The following is a 19,416-nucleotide window of genomic DNA, read 5'->3' on the forward strand; positions in this document are numbered from 1 at the left end:
TCAGGCTCTTCACTCGCCCCTCACCCCTCCACCCCCAAGCTCAGGGCTTCTTTCCTATGACCTGGAGCTGGGAAGGAGGCACCAGAGTCACCATGCTCTGTTGAACAGGAGATCCCCTTCTGGCTCCTTTCAAACTTTTGCAGGAGTATCACCCAACTAAAGGAGGGTTAACTTTGAAGGTACCTCATCCCCTTCCCTGCCTACAGGCAAGTTTGCCCCAGTCCAGATGGATAGGAATTACTTGTATTCAAAGACATTACACAAGGTCCCATGGATGCCCATTTCAACGTTTAGCAGTCCTTACTAGCAGGAAGTCCTTCTTCCCATCTACCCTACTGCAGTATCAGCCCATCTTGGGCATGTTTTTAGAATTTCAAATGGAAAGGACCTTAGAGGATTCCTTCTGCTTCTCAGATGATGAAACTGAGGCCAGAGACATTTTTGATTTGCCCAAGGTCACACAGCTCGGATTCATACTTGGGTCCTCTGATTCCAAGGGCAGTATTCTTTCCATTATACCATGCTGTGCCCCCTCTGGCCCACAAAAATGGCTCCAGCCCACCCAGAAGATCTCAAAGCATTTTACAGATCCAAACCAAAAATAATGAGTCTTTATTGGGGGCACACCAGCCTTTCTTCATGGTAGCCGCAGGACACAATCAGTTGCTGGGTAAGGGGGTAGGTTCAGCTGGTATTTCTTCTGTAAGGCAGGTGGCACAAAGCGTCCCCCCAAGTAGTGATGTCGACCCTTGAAGAGAGTAGCTGCCTTTTTGGGGGCTGTCAGTGAGATGAGTAAGTCAGGCTGGATGCCATCTGGGTTCCCCTTCTCCACATCCCACCCTATGGGTGCAAGGAGCATGTGACTACAGGAATCCGTCCTTTCTCATCTTACCTTCCCCTCCATCCCTTCTGAATTTGGTGTCAGCTCAGCTCTTGGGAAAGGAAAAGAGGAAAGCAGGAACCCTAGGCCCTGTCCTAGGCTTTCCAGGCACCTCTGTACTTTGGAGTTTCTTCATATGGAGGAAGTGAAAGCACTCTGTGACACCAGCCAGAGAGGATGCTGAGCTGAAAGGCAGGACTTTCAGGTCCTTGCCTCCAAGAACTTCCCAGCTCCAACAGTCTAGGATTCAGGTAGCCTTCTCTTCCTGCCCAACCTGGGCACAAAGGCCTCCCTGGGAGTACTCAGAGATCACTCATGTATCATCCCACTCTATACCCTCCTCTCTTCCCCAAGGTACCTGAGGGGATGTCAATGCTGGCAATAGGCACCGTGAGCCCATTCAGTACACTCAGGATGGCTCCAAATGGCTCCCGCACAGTACCCTTAAAGCTGAAGCCGAAGATGGCATCCACCACCAATTCGTACAGTTCATCGATCAGCATCGGCTAGGAAGGAGGGCGAGGAAAAGCGGGTTGGTAACCCATTTCCCAATATTCCTCTGTTCTAAGTAAGGGAAAAGGCTAGAACGGGTATAGAAAAAACCAAGATTATACAGATATGGGCAGTGGTGGTTAATAGCCCTATCAGTGCTTTGTGCTAAGGGGCAGCTACTTGTTTTCAGAAGAAGTTCAAGTACCAGGGACTAGGAGAGAAGTCATAGGATCACAGGAGAATGAGGAAAGGATCAGGGCAGCTAGGTGACACAGTGAGTAGAGTACCAGCCCTGGAGTCAGGAGGCCCTGAGTTCAAATCTTGCCTCAGATAACTTGACACACTAGTTGTGTGACCTTGGGCAAGTCACTTAACCCCAACTGCCCTGCCTTCCCCCCTCCAAAAAAAAAAAAAGGATCTTAAAAATAAAACTGGTGGTCTCAGAGGCCCAGAGAGGCTAATTTCCCAAGTTCACAGAAGTAGTAAGTTGCATCTAGATTAAAACCCTGGCTCCCAGGGACTAAAAGATAGGGACGGAGGGCATAGTAGGGCTGCAGAGGAGCCCAGAAGAAAGTATTTGGGCTTCACTGTTTGGGGCAGGAAAGTTTTCATACCAAGGAAAAGGAAGCAAAGAAGCCAGTGGCTATGTGTTAGGGTAAGAGTTTTAAGTGAATTGAGAGGGTCTAATGCCTTCTACCTCAGGTGGCATCTCAGGCAGGAAAGGAATGTCCATCTTCTGACACTGTGTCACCAGAGCATCAAAGAGTGGCTTGCTTGGCTTCTTGGGATAATGGATCTTTGGCTCGTAGCCCTGGGAAGGAGGGGGTGATGTGATTCAGATGACTGAATGGAAAGAGCCCCTTCCCATCCTGTCAGCCTCCCCTCCCTTGGTGGCACCTCCCCATACTCACAAAGAGTTTGAGGTGCCTGGCACAGACAAGGCCATCACCCCCATTGTTTCCAGGGCCACAGATGACCAGGACGGCCGGGGGACTGCTGCCAAAAGAGCTGGGTGGGTATGCCTGAAGGGAGAATATGCATGGGGATTAAAAGGATCTTCTTGCAGAAAGGCCCTGGTTCCCATGGGTAGCTGTAACAGGTTCCTTGTGGCCCATTTCCCATCCCCTCCCACTGGCTTTCATCGTTCTGCATTGCTCTTTAGGGGTCAGGTAGTGCCAGGTCCTCCCCCAGCCCTGGCACTGACCTTGGCAATGGCAGTGGCACAGCTGAGCCCAGCCAGCTCCATGAGTTGATCGACGCTAAACTTGTACTCGTTGAACAGCTCCTCATCTACAGCCTGGGCCTCCTCCTGGCTGGGAGAAAACCCAGACCCTCCAGAGACTCAGTTCCCGACCCCGGCCCTTTTCCCAGGCTCAGGCGGGCGCCCCTTGCTCCAGTTAAGTGAATCCCTCGTACGCCTGCAACCCCTGGTCCTGCCCCGCCTCCCAGGCTCGGGGGGGGGGCGCCCTTTGCCCTCCCAGGCTCGGGTAGGCGCTCCTCGGTCCAGACCCGTGCAGCCCCTACCGCACCGCCCCACCCCCAGGTTCGGGTGGGCGCCTCTGGTCCAGGTCAGTGCATCCTCTGCCCACCAGGCTCGGGCGGGTGCCCCTTGGTCCGGATCAGTGCACCTCCTGCCCCCAAGGCTTCGGGGGGCCCCTGGGCCCAGATCAGTGCAGACCCTACCTAGCCCCAGGCTTGGGGGCGCCCCCGGTCCAGGTTAGTGCACCCCCTCACTTCGGGGGCGCCCGGGGTCCAGGTCAGTGTACGCTCACTGCGCAAAATGCGGAAGTGGGACGCCCCTGGGGCTTCGTCTCACCTCAAGTACTTAAAGGTTTTGTCCGCCATGGTGGAGTCCCCTGGGTGCATCTGTCTTGCTCCCCACCAGGCGGGCCCCGGGCAGTGGGGCCCACCTCGAGTCAAGACCCGCGGGAGGCGCGAGCCGGCGACCAGCAGCCCGACACCCAGCAGCGCCCGCAGCCCGGACATTCAGGCCCCAACGAGCTGACCTCCCTCTCTCTCCCCAGGCACTGTCTGCCAGCCTTGGAGCATGCGCCGGCACCGCCTCTTCTGCTTCAGCCTCGGGTGAAGGGAGAGGTCGGGGACGAGAATCCTAGTGCGCGTGCGCCGCTTCCGAGCCCGGCTGGGGCACGAACAGAGGCGCATGCAATTACGGCGCCCCCTGCTGTCTGGGCCGTAACCTACTCCAGCACTCTGTCATCGGGGATTGCGATGCCGGAAAGAGTGGCTGTGCCGCGCACCCTCCCCGCCCCAGCCATGCCCGGTGAAACTGACAAAAGCAGGCCGGACGGGAAGAGAAACAAGATTCATTGCCAGTTTTATTTTCTCTTCCAGTCGCACCAAAAATGGAGCAGGAGGTGACGTCGGGGATCTCAAAGGCCTTATCTGACCCTAACACTGAGGGCAGTCTGGACTGTGGTCCACCTCCGCAGTGCTGTGCCCCGGATCCTCTCCATTCAAGGACTGGACCAGGAGAAAAGGCCAGGGCTCCAAGGACTCCCCCCCGAGAGGAGGTGACTTAGGGGAGAGGGTCACATGAGCATGCAGAAACTGGACTTGGTTGGCCTCCTGAGGGCATTCCTGCTGAGAGTGGTCGGGGGTCTTTCAGGCGATCTGAAGAAAATAGGAAGAGGAGGAGTCCTTACACCCGGGACAGAGCCGGGGAGAAAATGCTGGGTACCGAGGAACGAAGAGAGGGGCGGCTGGGGGCTGGCTGTTTCCTGGAGCTCTCACTGTCCTACCTCCTTACCTCCCCATTGCATGATGCCGCCTCGGATAGGTGGTTTGGAGGTTCCGGTCCCCAGATTCTACAGGGTCTTTTTTCCCTCTCTCCCCTGGGGGCCGGTGATGAAGCGGGCAAACTGATTCATGGCGCACCATGGCTGGCCGTGGGTTATTACAGTTGCTGAGGGACAAAAACAAAGATGGCCCTGTATCCCTTTATCAGTGGCTCAGGTCATCTTGCACTTGGGGGCCTTTTCTTTTGTTCCTTTTAGCACACAATCCTCAGCCTTGCCCACCCCCACCCCCTTCATAAAAGTTGTAATTTTCCATAATACTTCAGTACCCACTTTCCTCAGAATGTAAACCCTGAAGGTGGTTTTTTTTGGGAGGCGGGGAGGTTGGTACCTCCCAGCCTTGCACATAGAAGGCTCTTAACATATGTTTAAGTTGAAACGCTAACAAAAATTCATAATTTCATTACTGTGAGCTTTGTCTTCACACGTATAGATTGCACCCCTCTCTACCTCAGCACATGGTCTTCATGAGTTGTGATTGTGTCAGAAAACATCATCTTGCCCATCCCAAGCCCCCATATTCTGATGATAAGCTTTTAGGAACTTAGCAAAGGCTGGTTCTCAGATGACAGAGCCAGAGTCTATCACGAAGACTATTCAGAGCCTTCCTGGTTTGGTTGGTCCTGCCAGAATTTGCCCCCAGGTGGCACAGTCACTGACAACTCAGGGGTCACCTGAGAGTGGAACTCCGAGCCATTCCAAAGTACACCAGTTTCCAACTCCTCTTTCCATTCATACTCCAAGCCCTCTATCTCTCCCCAAGCAGGAAGCCTACCTATTGGCTTGGGGACCATCAGAGGCCAGGATGCTGGGCTCCCCATCTTTGAGGACACCTGATTGATGGAAAGAGAGAGGCCTCAGACCTAGTGAAAAAAAACAAATATAAGCCTCTGTTCATCCAGACCCATAGTTTGGAAAAAATCAGGGAGTAGAACAAGGGGCAGGCAGGTGAATGGACAATGTATCATGAAATGCTAGCTAGGTGGTGCAGCAGATAATATCACTGGGCCTGAAGTCAGGAACACCTGGATTCAAATCCAGCTTCAGATGCTTTCTAGCTGTGTGACTGTGGACAAGTCACTTGACTTCTGTCTCCCCTCATGTTCTTCATCCATAAAATGGAGATTATCATAGTAGCATCTACCTCCCAGGGTTACTGTGAGGTTAAAATGAAGTGACATTTGTCAAATTCTCAGCACATATAAGTGCTTTGTTTTGTTGTTCAGTCATTTTATTGTCGTGTCCTACTCTCTGTGACTCTATTTGAGGTTTCGTAGGGAAAGATACAGGAGTGGTTTGCCATTTCATTCTCCAGTTCATTTTTTATTTTAACAGAAGAGGAATTGAGGCAAACGGGGTTACATGACTTGCCCAGGGCCACAACTCTAAAAAGTAAGGTACTTAACATATACTAATTTCCTTCCTTCGATAAGTTCCAATTTTTAAAAATTACTGTAATGTTTACTTTCCTCACAACAGCAACGTGGGGTAGGAAATATAAGTGCTACCTTTTAGCAAAGTGCCTGGAATATCTGTTGATTAATTGATTGGAGGTTAGAGGAAAGCTTTCCAGGTTGCCAGGGGCAGGGAACATTAAGATGGAGGCATGGGGAAAGGCACCCCACCTCAGACTGGATTAGGTGGAAGAGACAGGAGAAAGGATAAAATGACCTCAGGTGAACTTTGCTTATGTGGGGAAATGATCATTGGGGTAAAGTTGGGGAGGAGGGGGAAGCACATGACTACTCAGACTCACGATCCAGGCTCCATTTGGGTGATGTCATGGGAAGATTGACTGTCACCTCCTCCTCTTCCTCCCACACAGCAGCTGATCTGCCAGGGCAAAGGAGGAGGGAGATAGACTGGGAGGGGAGTCCCTTCCCTTCACCCATTGCAAGGCAAAAACATTCCCAATAACCCTTCTGTTCAACAGCCATGCCTACTCATAACCACACCCGTAGCCTCTTTTGGGAAGCACGGGCACAATGGAATGAGAAATTAATTTAGAGTAAGAAAACCTAGGTTCAAATCTTGGCTCTGCCGCCTCCTGCTCTGAGGCCGTAGGTAAATCATCCACCTCTTTGGGGTTTGGTTTCTTCATTCGTTAAGTGATGAGATTGAAATGGTTCCTTCTACCTCTAAATCCACAGTCCTATGAACCAAAGTTATTGTGGCCACGTATTCCCCTACGAGTTCTCCAGTCTGTAAAGCTCCCCGTCCCTCCCTCCCAGTCCCCCGACCCGCCCACTCTATCTCACCTGGATTGTGTTGGGCCCTCTGCCTGACCCACCAGGAGCTGGCAGGAGGGCTTAGAGGAAGAGGCTCCGCTAGTAGACTGTGGCCTGAGCCGGGGCAGTGGCTGGAGGGGGAGAAGGGAGAATGGGTGGTTGTAGGAGCTGTGGCCGTGGTCAAAGTCATGTTCCCTCCAACTATTCAATTGTCTGATGCACAGAGGCATTGACCGTCCCCTTTCTGGATCAATGGAGGGATGGAGAGAGGGAGGAGGGGGAGGGACAGAGACAGACAGACAGAGAGAGAGACACACACACACACACACACAGAAAGAAACAGAGATACAGAGAGGGAGAGAAAGACAGACAGACAGAAGATCCAGAGAAAACAGAGAGACCCATAGTGACGAGCTGCCTCTGAACTGAAGAAAGACAACATCTGGAAACAACCGAGAGATGTGATTCATTCCAAAACCAATGACGGAGAAACCTTTGTTCCATTGAGGCCCGTGGACCCACAGAAGAATGAAGCAATCAAGGGTCACAGAAGTCATAACAGGGCTAGATAGGCATTTTTACTAATGGGGACTCTAGAAACAGACGGTCCGGTAGCACAAGTCTAAAATCAAGCTCTCCTAGGGGCAGCTGGGTGGCGCAGAAGATTGCACACTGAGCCTAGAGTCAGGAAGACCAGAGTTCAAATTCAGCCTCAGACCCTCACTAGCTATGGGACTCTGTTTGCCTCAGTTACCACGACTGTAAAATGGGGATAATAGCACCTCCCTCTCAGGGTTATTGTGACGATGGAAAGAGATCATATTTGTAAAGCAACAGAGACTGGTGAACAGTGGATGCTACGTAAATGCTAGTGATTATTATAACCGTTTGCCAAACCTGCCCTTCCAGGTGATGCCTCTGTCTCTGTTAATGGCGCTGTCATCCTTCCTATTACCTCATTCTCATCCTAGACACCTTATCCATTAACAAATCCTGGATGTTTCTAGCTCCTCTCTGCTCCCACTAAAATAATCCTAGCTCAGGTCCTCATTTCTCCTTCCCTAGAATATTGTAACACCCTCCTAACTAGTTGTCCTGCCTCTAGTCTGTCGCTGTTGCAGAGTGGGAAGACCAGCGGATTTGGAGTCAGAGGACCTGGGTTCAAATTCTGACTCTGCCATGACTCTACCTATGACGTTGGGCAAGTGACCTCTCTGAGCCACATTTTTCTTGTCTGAAAAATGAAGGTGTTGGATTAGCTGACCTCTAAGTCTCTAAATCAATGCTTTTGTGACCACATCTCAGGATTGTGCTTGAGACCATTCTAATCAGCTGATTGTTAAATTTTCATTGGGCACTTACACCTTGGAAATTGGCAAAACTTCAAATGAAAGCTTGATTTCTTGTTTTGTGGATTGTCTAGACTTAAGAAAGTGATGGAGAAAATGTGAACACTACAGATTAAACTTAAAAGTGTGGCGGGTGGACATTTTTCCTGGAGAGCCAGTTGTTAAATATTTCCTAGCATATCCCTGGCTCTAATCCAGCCTCCCCACTCTGGCCAAGTTGTCTTCTTAATGGACTGCCATGATCATATCTCATTCCTCTACCCAGAAGCCTTCAGTATCCAGGGGACTGATAATGAACTATGCTACCTGACACAGAAGCCATGGAGACATGCATTTTGGACAGCCCCGAGGGGTAGGTGCTATCATTATTCCCACTTTTCAGATAAGGAGACTGAGGCAAACAGAGGCTGAGTGACTTGTGCAGGATCACACAGCTAGATGTCTGAGGCTGCATTTGAACTCGGGTCTTCCTGACTCCAGGGCTAGTGCTCTATCCATGGGGTCACCTATCTCCTATCAGTTGAAGACCTTTCCTCCTCTCAGGGCATGACTCAGATGCCACTTCCATTCGGAAGCGTTCCCACAGACTCACAGAACATTGGGAGTTGAAAGGGTCCTCAGAGTCCATCTAGTGGGGAACCTGCTGCCTCGAGGCTACATGTGGCCTTCTAGGTCCTCAGGTGTGGCCCTTTGACTGAATCCAAACTTCACAGAACAAATCCCCTTAATAAAAGGATTCATTCTGTAAAACTTGGAGTTGGTCAAAAGGCCACACATGGCCTTGAGGCTGCAGGTTCCCCACCTCTGATGGTCCAACCCATACCTAGCTAAGAGTCTCTTCTGCAGTTAATTCTTTTTTTTTTTTTTGGAGGGGGAAAGGCAGGGCAATTGGGGTTAAGTGACTTGCCCAAGGTCACACAGCTAGTAAATGTATGAAGCCTCTGAGGTCAGATTTGAACTCAGGTCCTCCTGACTCCAGGGCCAGTGCTCCACTCACTGTACCACCTAGCTGCCCCATCCCTGCAGTTAATTCTTGACAAGTGATCTAGTCTTCACTTGAATACCTCTAGGAAGGAAGAAGGAACCCACTATAGAGTCATACTGTAACTTAGCAAACCAAAATACCACTCCCTGATACCACTCCTTTATATGTGTGGTTTCACCTTATTAGAATATAAGTACTTAGAGGGCAGAGACTACTTTCACTTTTGTATTTGTATTCCCAGCACTTAGCCCCATGCTTGGCATACAGTAAGTATGTAATAAGTGCTTTTTTATTCATTCATTCATTAAGTCTGCTCAAGCTTTCCAACAAATCCACCCCATTATAGATGAGGAAACAGGAGGTAGCACCAGTGTTAAGTGACAAAGTCACGATTTGAACCTGAGTCCTTTAACCCCTAAATCCCCAGCCCTTTCCACTTTCCCACATAGCGTGGCTGTGCTTCAGTCCGATTCTCTCACCAGATTAAGGGGGCGGGGGGAAGGGAAGAGAATAAGCAATTATTAAGTGCCTACAGTGTGCTGGGCACTGTGCTAGGGGCTTTACAGATATTGCCCCACTTGATCCTCGACAGTCCTGGGAGCTGTTATGATTCCATTTTATAGCTGAGGAAACTCGGGCACACAGAGATAAGTGACTTGCCCAGGGTCATATGGCTGGTAAATGTCTGAGGCTGGATTTGAATAATAGCTAACATTTATATAGTTTGGCTGTTTGACAGGTACGGAGCTAAGCACTTTACAGAAATTATCTCATTTGGTCCTCACAACAACCCTGGGGGTCATGCTATTATTAGCCTCGTTTTACAAATGAAGAAACTGAGGAGAGGTAAAGCGATGCTCGGGGTCACATAGCCAGTAAGTGTCTAAAGACACGTTTGCATTGGGGTCTTCTTGGCTCTGGGCCCAGGCTCCATCCACTGCCCCACCAAAGCCTGGTGAAGGAGGCCGGGCAGAGCAGAGCTGGGTACCCTCCTACTTGCTTTTGCCTAGAACAAGCTATGTTCCCGAGTGGTCATCGTGCCCATGGACAAAATCATCGATCTGCTGAGATTCTGAAATGTTACTTTTGTTCTAGAGTGCGGCCAGTTACGGTGGACGAGGAGGAAGGGAGAAAGAGAAATAAAGGGAGGAGACAGAGGCACAAAGAGTGGGTGAGAAAAAGGCACATAGAGAAGGCAAGCAAGAGATTTTTTTGCCCCCCTCTCTAACCCAAACTCTGAATTCTTTGAATAACATCGCCATCTTGTGGCCTTTTTTGAAATTGCTCTCAGAGACGTTTGAAGCTCTGATGGATACCCCCATAAATGAGGCTCACACTCTGTGTACATGCTCTGCCTAAACCAAGGGCCCAATCTGTTTCAGATTGGAGGCTTCCCTGCCAGGGCCCCAGGGCAAGAGAAGAGCAGAGAACAATATTACTTATTGCAAACAAGAATGCAAATGAATCGAATTAGACAGTCAAGGTCAGGGGTTCAAGGGAACATCAATTCTCCTTTACCACAAATGGTCCTTCCACCTCCCACCCTAGGGCTCCATATTTTAGGATTCTTCTCACCAGGCAGGGATCAGGATCCAGTCCTCTCAGGGTCAAGTGATTCCTCATAGAATCTGCCAGCTTGGCCACCAGTCTCTCTCGAACTGAGGGGGGCTCTTTCTGGTATGGATGATGAAGACAATTACTTGGCCTCTCTCCTGCCTTAGGAGAGGGTTAGTAGAGGACAGGAAGGTGGTAGGAAACAGATGGTTTAAAGAGGGAGGGGGGTCTAGTGGTCAGTCTTTCTCATTTCTCCTCCCATAGTGGACACATTCCCAATCCTAGCTATAGGAGGAGGAAAAGGAAGAGGAGATATGATTCCAGTCTTGGAACATATTTGAGAGACAGGATGCCTTTCTCCTAACCTCAAGCTCCAAGCACCCATACACCAGGAGAGGGAGAAGGAAGGGAGAGAGAGAGAGAGAGAGAGAGACAGAGAGAGAGAGGAGAGAGAGAGACACAGAGAGAGAGAGAGAGAGACAGAGAGAGAGAGGAGAGAGAGAGAGAGGAGAGAGAGAGAGAGAGAGAGAGAGAGAGAGAGACAGAGGGAGAGAGAGAGAGAGACAGAGAGACAGAGAGAGAGAGAGAGACAGAGACAGAGAGAGAGAGAGACAGAGACAGAGAGACAGAGAGACAGAGAGAGAGAGAGAGAGAGAGAGAGAGAGAGAGAGATCTGGACATCAGCCCTGGGGAATTGGGGAATTGAAGTTAGCTGTGGTTTCAAAGCAGGCTTCCCAGTAGAAGGAAATGTGAAGCAGGAGGATAGGAAAGGTTAGGATATAGGTTGGGTGTTCTTACCTGGCACTGGACCAGTAAAGCCAGGGCTTCCTTATAGCGCCTCACAGCCTGGTCAGGCTGCCCCAGACAGGCAGCTGCAGCCCCCAGCCCCTCCAGAGCTTGCCATTGGCCTTTCACATCCCCTGGGAAAGGAAAGCTTAAGGAGATTCCCACCCCTCTACACATGTACTTCCTCAACATGTTTCCCACTTTGTGGGGATGAAACTTCAGGAAGGGGAAACTCTACCTTCCACACCTAGCTCCATGGACCCTTCCCCATTCTTCACCTACCCTGACTCCAGCATTTGGGAGAAAGGGTAAAATACTTGGCCTCTGGTACTGTCATCAGCCTTCCTGCCAGCCAAGTGATTCCACCCTGCCTCAACCAGGAGGTTCCCCAAACCTTCGGTACTCCCCACCCCCATCAGTAAGGCTGTAAAGTCCCCTCCTGCAGCAAAAGGAAGTCCATCCCAAGCACCATCACAAGGGAAACCTCCTTACCAGCATCCTGTGCGGCCTGGAGGGCATGAAGGTAGTTGTCCCTGGCAGCCTCATGTTCCCCCAATTGACTCAGGGCAAATGCCAGGCCCCCAAAACACTCGCCCTGCTCCTGCCGCTGCCCAGCGGAGCCTGCCAACAGATCGCCAGTCACAGGGTGGAGTGCTGGCTGGCAGGAGTACCTGGATTCCTCTCCTCCCTCCCTTAAAGCCCAGGGAGAGGACTTCTCCACCACCCCCTCCTGCTCCCCCAACGTGGTGTCATCATCCTGCCCCCGGCTCCAAGTCTACAGAGGAAGCAGAGTGATGCTGAGCAAAGGTCGAGAGCCTCGAAGTCAGAAGAACCTGGCTTTGGTTGTGACACTCTCACTAGCTGCGCAGCCTCGAGCCTCTCCCCCTTTCTGCGCATCGGTTTCCTTAACTATAAAATAAGCACGTTGATGCGCATGACTTCTAATGTCCTTGAAAGCTCTAACGTTCGATGAATACCCACAGGATTTAGAGCTACAAGGAGCCTTTGAGGTCAGTCCCCTCATTTGGGCACAAGCTGTGTGGTGTAGTGAATAGGGCAGGAGGCCTAGACCAGAGTTTAAATCCAGCTTCGGACACTTACCAGCTGTGTGACCTTAGACAAGTCACTGCCTCAGTTTTCTCAACTGTAGAGTGGAAATCATAATAACCCCTACCTCCCAGGATCGAATGAAATAATATTTGTGAAGTGCTTGGTACGCAGTAGGCACTTATATAAATGTTAGTTTAATTTGGTAATTATTAGTTTGTTTTAATCATTTTAGAGATGAGAAAACAGAGGCCCAGAGAAGGGAGAGCACCTTGTCGAAGGTCAAACAAGTAGCAAAGCTGGGATTCGAACTCAGGTCCTTCACATACTGTGTCTTTAGCCCATGGGTCCCATGCTCAAAATTCTGTATCCTCAGACTCTTTGACCTGCACCTAGGGGCCTATAATACCCTGTTATATCTTGCCTACCTCCTCCTCCTCCAGCACGCTAACCCAATCCAATCCCATCCCTATGCCCTTCCCCTCCTCCCACCTGCCAGCCCCCATGCAGCCAGCCTGGGCTTGAGCCTCCTGGCACCCACCGTACAGGGCAGCGGCTTTCTGGTGGAGCTCCTGTGCCTCCTGGAAGTTCCCCAGGGCATTGTGGGCAGCACCGAGATTCCGTAGCACAATGGCCTTGGCCTCTGGCTCCTGACACAGAGGTAGAGCCTGAAGGAAGCTCTCAGCCGCCAGTGGGAACAGATGAAGTTGGGAATAGCTCAGGCCGAGGTCGTTGTAGAGCTTTCCTGGGGAGTCAGGGACAGACATGGTCAGTGGGAGTCAGGTTGGGACACAACTGCTCTATCGAGTGATTGACAGCTATGTCACAGAAGCAGCATGCATAGTGCACATCGTAGCCCCTGCCCTCTCTCCTCTTCCCCCTCAGTTTATCCCCATAGCCTTACTAAGTGTGAAGCAAGTTTCATAGGTTTACAGTATCATGAAATCTGAGCTGGAAGGCACCATTTAGACCAACACCTTCATTTTACAGATAAGGAAACTAAGGCCCATAGAATTTCTGTGACTGGCCCAAGGTCACACAGTAGTGTTCAGCCAGGACCCAAACTCAGTTCCTTTGACTCTTGTACCATGGGTGTGAGGTACTTGCCTTAGGCATACAAAATTGAGGGGTATAAAATGATATACAAAATATACGTTATTATCTCACACACAGCAAACCAGGAGAATGGTGGGCACCATTCTATGTTTTTGCCTCAGTTGCAACATTGATGAGAGTGCTGCCTTTTGCCCTCAGGTCTTACCCAGAAGCTCCCGACTGGTACTCTTCTCTGCCAGCCTCCGGCTCTCCTCTAGCACCTGGACCACTTCTCCCACCTTGTGATGCCTGCTCTTTAGCATGCATCCACCGGCGGCTACCAATGCCAGGGCTGCAGCCCAAGGTCTCCCTGCCCAGGCATAAGCTTGGCCAGCTTCCCGAAGGCAGTGGGCTGCTTGCCCTGGGTGCCCCAGGGCCTGGTAGCAGGCCGCCATCTTCTCCTGGGTTCCCCCTTGGTCTCCCCGGGGCTGATAGTGGCCCAAGGCCTTGTGGTACCATACCAAGGCTTGAGGCAAATCACCCAAGGCATGGTAGGCCAAGGCCACATTGAAACACTGGTCGCCATGGCAAGAGCCCTTGGCCTTTTCCTCTGGCTTGGCCCAGAGGAACAGCCGGAGACCACGTGCAGGGTCCCCAGTCTCCACATAGGCTGCTCCAAGGTTGAAGGCACAGGCCCGGAGGACCCTGGTGCCCCTGCCTCCCTGGGCCTCCAAGGCCAGAAGAAAGGCTCGATGAAAACTAGCCAAGGCCTCATCATTCCGGCCATCCTTCAGAGCCCCATGCCCAGCTTGGGTGAGGTTCTGGATACTGGCTTCCAGATATTTCTTCTTTCTCTTCTTCTTCTTGGCTGGCCATGCCTCAGTCCCTGGTCCCAGGGAACTGTCCTCAGAGGCAGGAGAAGACATAGAACTGACAAGATGGCAAAAGGAGTTGGTTAACCAACCACAATTTCAAAGAAGGATCCCTTGAGCTCAGTTCTGTCCCTGGGCAGCTATGACCCTCCCATGGTCTAAATTGTCCTCCCCAACTGCAGTAGTGAATTGTCTTTCATTGTTTATCTGGTAGGGAGAGCCCAGAGAGTAGTGGTATAAAGGGTGGAAAGAATAGTGGTCTTGGCATCGGAAGTCCTAGGTTCAAATCCCAGTTTCAGAACTAATTAGCTCCATGCCAGGGTGAGGAATTTACTTAACCTCTTAAAATCTTATATTTTTCCCCCACCTGTACAATGGCTTGCTTTGAGAAAAGGTCTTTGTCAACTTCAAAACATCATAGAAGTTTGAGCTTTTGTTATTATTAGATGATAGAATCTAAATCTAGAAGAAACTTTAGGCAACTAGGTAGTTCAGTGGATGGAACATTGGGCCTGGAGTCAGAAAGAACTAAGTTCAAATCTAGCCTTAGATACTTAATAGCTGTGTGACCTTGAGCAAGTCACTGGACTGCTGTTTGCCTCAGTTTCCCCAACTGTAATGGGGATGATAATAGTACTCATCTCCTACTTCTTAGGGTTGTTGTGAAGATTAAATGAAATATTTGTAAAGTGTTTACCACAGTTCAAGTGCTATATAAATGTTTATTCCTTTCCCTTCCTTCTGCACCCCAGTTATCTAGGCTAGTCTCCCAGATGGACCCTCTTCACCATAATTAACCTTAGTTTCTCAATCAGTAGTCACTCCTCCCCACCCAAGTACTGTCTGATGTCTAATCATTATCTCTCCTGCTGCAGTATCAGCTAGAAGATGAAGACCAGTGATGCTGAAGTCTCCTTTTCCTCAAGAATCTCTCTTCAGAACCCCAGATGCTACTTCTCCTCCTCCTTTCCCTTTGTCTTCTCAATGCTCCTCAATCTCTGTCCTTGGCTCCACCCTGGCCTATAACAGTCACGGAATGTTAGAGCTGGAAGGAACCTTAAAGATGACCTTGTTCAGTCCCCTCAAGTTATAGATGAGAAAAATGAGACACAGAAGTTAAGTAAATTTCCCAAGATTACCCAGGAACAAAGAGCTGATCTTCCCTTACCATCCCAACCCCCCACGACCTTATCCAATAATCTTAGGACTACGAGGTACTTCAAGGTGAGGCTCACACGGACCATGCCTCTGCTTCTGGAAAGGATTCCCCCACTACACTGTCGGGATTCAAACCCAGGTCCTCTGACTCTTTCCATTCTACTTCATCCTGCCTCCTGCTCACGCTACTTTCAGCTTCCCTTATATCCTGGAATCCAAATATCGTTCAGTCATTTTCAGTTGTGTCCAACTCTTTGTGACTCCTTTTGGCATTTTCTTGGCAAAGATCCTGGAGCGGTTTGCCATTTCCTTCTCCAGCTCATTTTACAGATGAGGAAACTGAGGCAACCAGGGTTAAGTGACTTGCCCAGGGTCACAGTAAATATATCAGATTAGTCTTCTTGACCCCAGGCCCCCACTGTGCCACCTAGTTGCCCAAGTATGCCTAAGAACCCAAGTATAGAACACATCATAATCACAGATGTCCTTAGCACCTCTCTGAGGATCTCAAAGCCACTGACTTCACCCTGCCTACATTCAAAAGATGAAAAATGAGGTAGAGACAATTCAGTGACACAATTGTGACTCCCAGCCCCTTCCCATTTCCCCTTCCTCATGAGAAAGATCTGAAGAGGGGACCAGGGTATTCTATTTATTCACACACACACACACACACACACACACACACACACACAAACACACACAATTTCTTGCTTCTGTGATGAATGGGCTTGGGAACATGGCCATCCTGCCTCCTGCCCCAAATGACTGCCCATCCCGGGGTCGTCCCTTAACCCCTTCACACAGCAGGTACCTCCCTACCTCTTGCTGCATCTGCCTTGGTGCTGCCGCCTCTCTGGGATGGCTCTGAAGACTTGGGTTACCTCTGCTCAGAGCTCGGGAGTCACTGTGACAACCCAGTAACACCCTCCCCTCTCCTAAGGGATTCCTTGATTGACAGCTCAGGTGTCCTATCTGAGTTCTAATCCTTTGAGGTGGTGCTTTTTGCAAAGTCATGGGATATCTGGATTCTCATTAAAATTGTAGTTCCTCCCTCCTTACCTCCCCAGTCCTACATGGATTCTATTGTCTTTTCTCCCGGCCTCGGTTTCTTTCTAATGGACGTAGTAGTTTAGAGTTTCCAGGTGGGGCCCTATGTAAATGGGTATTAACAGTCACAGCTCAATATTTCAGGGACCGGTGACTTTGGGGGTGTGGGTGATCCCTCCAACCAAAACCCACAGATCCAACGCCTCCTTGACTTAGGAGATGTTCTTAGAGAATTGCTGTGGCTGAAATAAAATTATTTTTAAAATTTTTCGAATGCCATTTTGCTTTGTTATACCAACAGCAAGCAAGACATGCCACAGAGTATAAGTTTTAAATGGAGAAGTTTATTAGCCAGCGTCCGTTTAGGGGCAATTGACAGCCCAAATCAAAACGGCCAGGAGCTGGGGTGAAGAAATAGTATTTACACAGAAAAAAAGGATACAGTGGTTAATTATCTCTTGAAGTTTACATATGTTATTTTGCAGACTTGGCAAGCCTGTGTTACTTCACTTTTTATGACCATGATAAAATAAAAGGAACCTCCTGAATAGATTGTAAATACAACAGATCAGATAGCTGACAAAATGTCAACTGAAATTACAACCCAGGATCTCTGTGTCCAACTTGCCATAACCTCCCACAACATGGTAGGCTCAAGATAAGGCAGAAGTCATATAATTCAAGATAATGTCTAGGGCTGAGGCTTTCATCCTTAATGGCCATAGACAGACCAAGGGATGCTCCAGCTTAGTCTGTTGACACAAGATAGAGACATCCCTGAGTCCACTCAGTTAGACCAAGGAAGACTGTTAGGCATCAGGCTTTTTCCTCTAGTTAATTAGCTTACATTCTTTAGAAAAGTCTTGGGGGCCCAGGGACACTTGCTGAACTTATGCAAACTGGGGTTTTGAGTTAGGGGCTGGAGTCAGGGCTTTTCTAGCAATAGCTGGCTGCTCAGGCATCACAGCTTTTACTTCAGTCATTCCCCCAATAGTTTAGTAAAAGCTAGGAATCCAGGGGAACTACTGAACTCCACACCTATCATTATTATGCTATAGGAAAAGACTGGACAAACTACTGCCCAGAGGCTCTACTCACAATGCTCCATCTTTCTAGAATAGAAATTTCCTTCCCAGGCCTCCACTCCCAGAAGCTGATAATAGAATGTAAACTCTACAGTGCCTGGCACATAGGGATGAGAATAGGCCCTGGATCTGGGCTTTCACTGGCATAGGGAACTCCTTCTACAAATGAAATTCTGTACTTTCTTTGTCATTTATAGCTCTTAGCAAGTTGCCTTACCTGAAAAGTTCCAGTCCCAGCTGGAAATATATCCGTGGTGGGACTTGAACTCAGCTCTTCCTGGCTGGAGGAGGGCTCTCTGACCCCACATCATTCAGCGTCTTGATTGATGGTCTCCTAAATTTCCAATGAAAAGAGGGGGGTGCATTTCTTCACCAGTGGGGTCAAGACCTCATGAGCATTCTGATGACCTCGTTTTATTATTCTTTTTAGGTTACAATATTGTAGTTATTGTGTATGTGGTCTTCCTGGTTCTGACTTTATCCCTTTGATGGGGTATAGGCTCTGGGAATCCCCTTGAACCTCACCTTGAATCTTCCCACTTGATCAGGCATTTGCTTGAGGCCATAAGCTTTCCATGCCCAAATCTGTTACCCTTAACCTAACCTAGCCCTCCATTGTCTGTTACCTCCAGATTGCCTCCAGCCACTTCCTACCCTTGATATCCTTAACCTAGCCTAGCCCTCCATTGTCTGTTACCTCCACATTGCCTCCAGTCACTTCCTACCCTTGATATCCTTAACCTAGCCTAGCCCTCCATTGTCTGTTACCTCCAGATTGCCTCCAGTCACTTCCTACCCTTGATATCCTTAACCTAGCCTAGCCCTCCATTGTAGCCTTCAACTATTTCCCACCCTTAATTCCATTCCTGGAATCAGACCTCTGGTCACCCCACCCTCCTTGTGTTTGTCCTTCCTTTTCAAAGAGGACCATGACATCAGGGAAATGATGACCGGCCTTGCAGTTGACTTTGATTTGAGGGAGGGAGGGAGGAGCAAGGTCACCAGCCTTACTTTCTCCTCCAGGTCCAGTGGCCTGATATTTACCAGGACAACTGGAGATGGCCCAGCAATGGGAGACCCTGGTCCTTTTAGGCTAAGGTTAAATCAAATCAAAGTCATGTTGTCATTTCTCTGATGTCAAGGTCCTCTTCCAGAAAGAAGGACAAACATACCTGTGAGTAGCCTCCTCTCCCCTTCTCTCCTCTCCTCACCTGAGGGTGCTCTGCCCAAAGGAAGGTACAGTTCCATGGCCGAACTTCAGGTTTATTGACTGGATTTCTTTTTCAAAAACCAAGCCTTAAACCCAACTCACTCTGGAACTCATAGATTGGACAATAGGTCCCTGCCCTCCTAGCACAGAGAGAATAGAAATACTAAATAGTAACTGTTTCTCTTTTGGCCAGGAACTCTGAGGATCTTCCCCTCCCAGTTTCTTTTCTTTCTTTCTTTCTTTTTTTTTGAGTTTTTGATTAAAGGGGCCATCCCTTGATTAACTTCTTAAAGAGGCCTTTTCACTGAATGGGCATTACCTCACTCAAAGTGAGAACCTGAAAAGACCTTAGCCTAAAAGGGCCAGGGTCTCCCAATGCATCCTGGGCTGTCTCCAGTCATCCTAGTGAATATCTGGCCACTGGACCCAGATGGCTTTGAAGCAGAAAGTGAGGCTGGTGACCTTGCATAGCCTTCCCTCACTCAAATCAAAGTCAACCCAGCCTCTTTAGACTCTTCCTCAAGACCCTCCCTAAACCCCTTCTCTAGTCACCCCAGACTACTTGGCCACCCCTAGATCCCTCCCATAGTGTTTCTGTATATTCATGAAGGTGCTCAGATTCCTTATGAGTCTAGCCAATGATGAGATTTCTTAAGGGTCTGGCCAATATGGGGAATCTTTAATAAACTTTGTTTTTCTCTTTGGCTGAAAGAAGGCTTGGGCTGAATTCATTCTGGCAGGATCCAGCATGTCAGTATTTTGAGGTCCCGAGCACCCCTAAACCTCAATACTTTCATAACAGAGATAGGTTTAGAGATGGAAAGGACCTTTGTAATTATCCAGTCCAAACTCTTCACTTCACAGTTGAG

At 49.4% G+C, this 19,416-nt stretch overlaps 2 protein-coding genes across 2 annotated transcripts; both read right to left on the reverse strand.

The window, feature by feature from the left end:
• Positions 1 to 580: 580 nt before the first annotated feature.
• On the reverse strand, positions 581 to 3,463 carry NAXE (NAD(P)HX epimerase). The gene is made up of 6 exons (XM_036756968.1): positions 3,189 to 3,463; positions 2,577 to 2,685; positions 2,284 to 2,394; positions 2,070 to 2,183; positions 1,239 to 1,386; positions 581 to 840 (listed from the first exon to the last, which is right to left on the reverse strand). The coding sequence occupies exons 1-6, from the start codon at positions 3,356 to 3,358 to the stop codon at positions 638 to 640; spliced, it is 855 nt and encodes a 284-aa protein (XP_036612863.1). The 5' UTR covers positions 3,359 to 3,463; the 3' UTR covers positions 581 to 637.
• A 458-nt stretch (positions 3,464 to 3,921) lies between these two features.
• Positions 3,922 to 14,098, reverse strand: TTC24 (tetratricopeptide repeat domain 24). The gene is made up of 9 exons (XM_036753801.1): positions 13,399 to 14,098; positions 12,679 to 12,882; positions 11,583 to 11,711; positions 11,103 to 11,224; positions 10,326 to 10,424; positions 6,447 to 6,547; positions 5,945 to 6,021; positions 4,964 to 5,051; positions 3,922 to 4,003 (listed from the first exon to the last, which is right to left on the reverse strand). The coding sequence occupies exons 1-9, from the start codon at positions 14,096 to 14,098 to the stop codon at positions 3,922 to 3,924; spliced, it is 1,602 nt and encodes a 533-aa protein (XP_036609696.1).
• Positions 14,099 to 19,416: the final 5,318 nt, after the last annotated feature.

Source organism: Trichosurus vulpecula, chromosome 4 (genome assembly GCF_011100635.1).
Source record: "Trichosurus vulpecula isolate mTriVul1 chromosome 4, mTriVul1.pri, whole genome shotgun sequence".
In the NCBI taxonomy this organism is placed as follows: Eukaryota; Metazoa; Chordata; class Mammalia; order Diprotodontia; family Phalangeridae; genus Trichosurus; species Trichosurus vulpecula.

Excerpts from the sequence above, each read along its gene's own strand:
- TTC24 (XM_036753801.1), bottom strand. The coding sequence starts at position 14,098 with ATGTCTTCTCCTGCCTCTGAGGACAGTTCCCTGGGACCAGGGACTGAG. Across the intron at positions 11,712-12,678 it reads GAAAGCCGCTGCCCTGTACG|GCTCCGCTGGGCAGCGGCAG; the intron begins GTGGGTGCCAGG and ends ATCTGTTGGCAG. Across the intron at positions 5,052-5,944 it reads ACCCAAATGGAGCCTGGATC|GTCTGAGGCCTCTCTCTTTC; the intron begins GTGAGTCTGAGT and ends TTTTTTCACTAG.
- NAXE (XM_036756968.1), bottom strand. The coding sequence starts at position 3,358 with ATGTCCGGGCTGCGGGCGCTGCTGGGTGTCGGGCTGCTGGTCGCCGGC. Across the intron at positions 2,184-2,283 it reads CCAGGCACCTCAAACTCTTT|GGCTACGAGCCAAAGATCCA; the intron begins GTGAGTATGGGG and ends CCTCCTTCCCAG. Across the intron at positions 841-1,238 it reads CAGCATTGACATCCCCTCAG|GGTGGGATGTGGAGAAGGGG; the intron begins GTACCTTGGGGA and ends TTGCACCCATAG.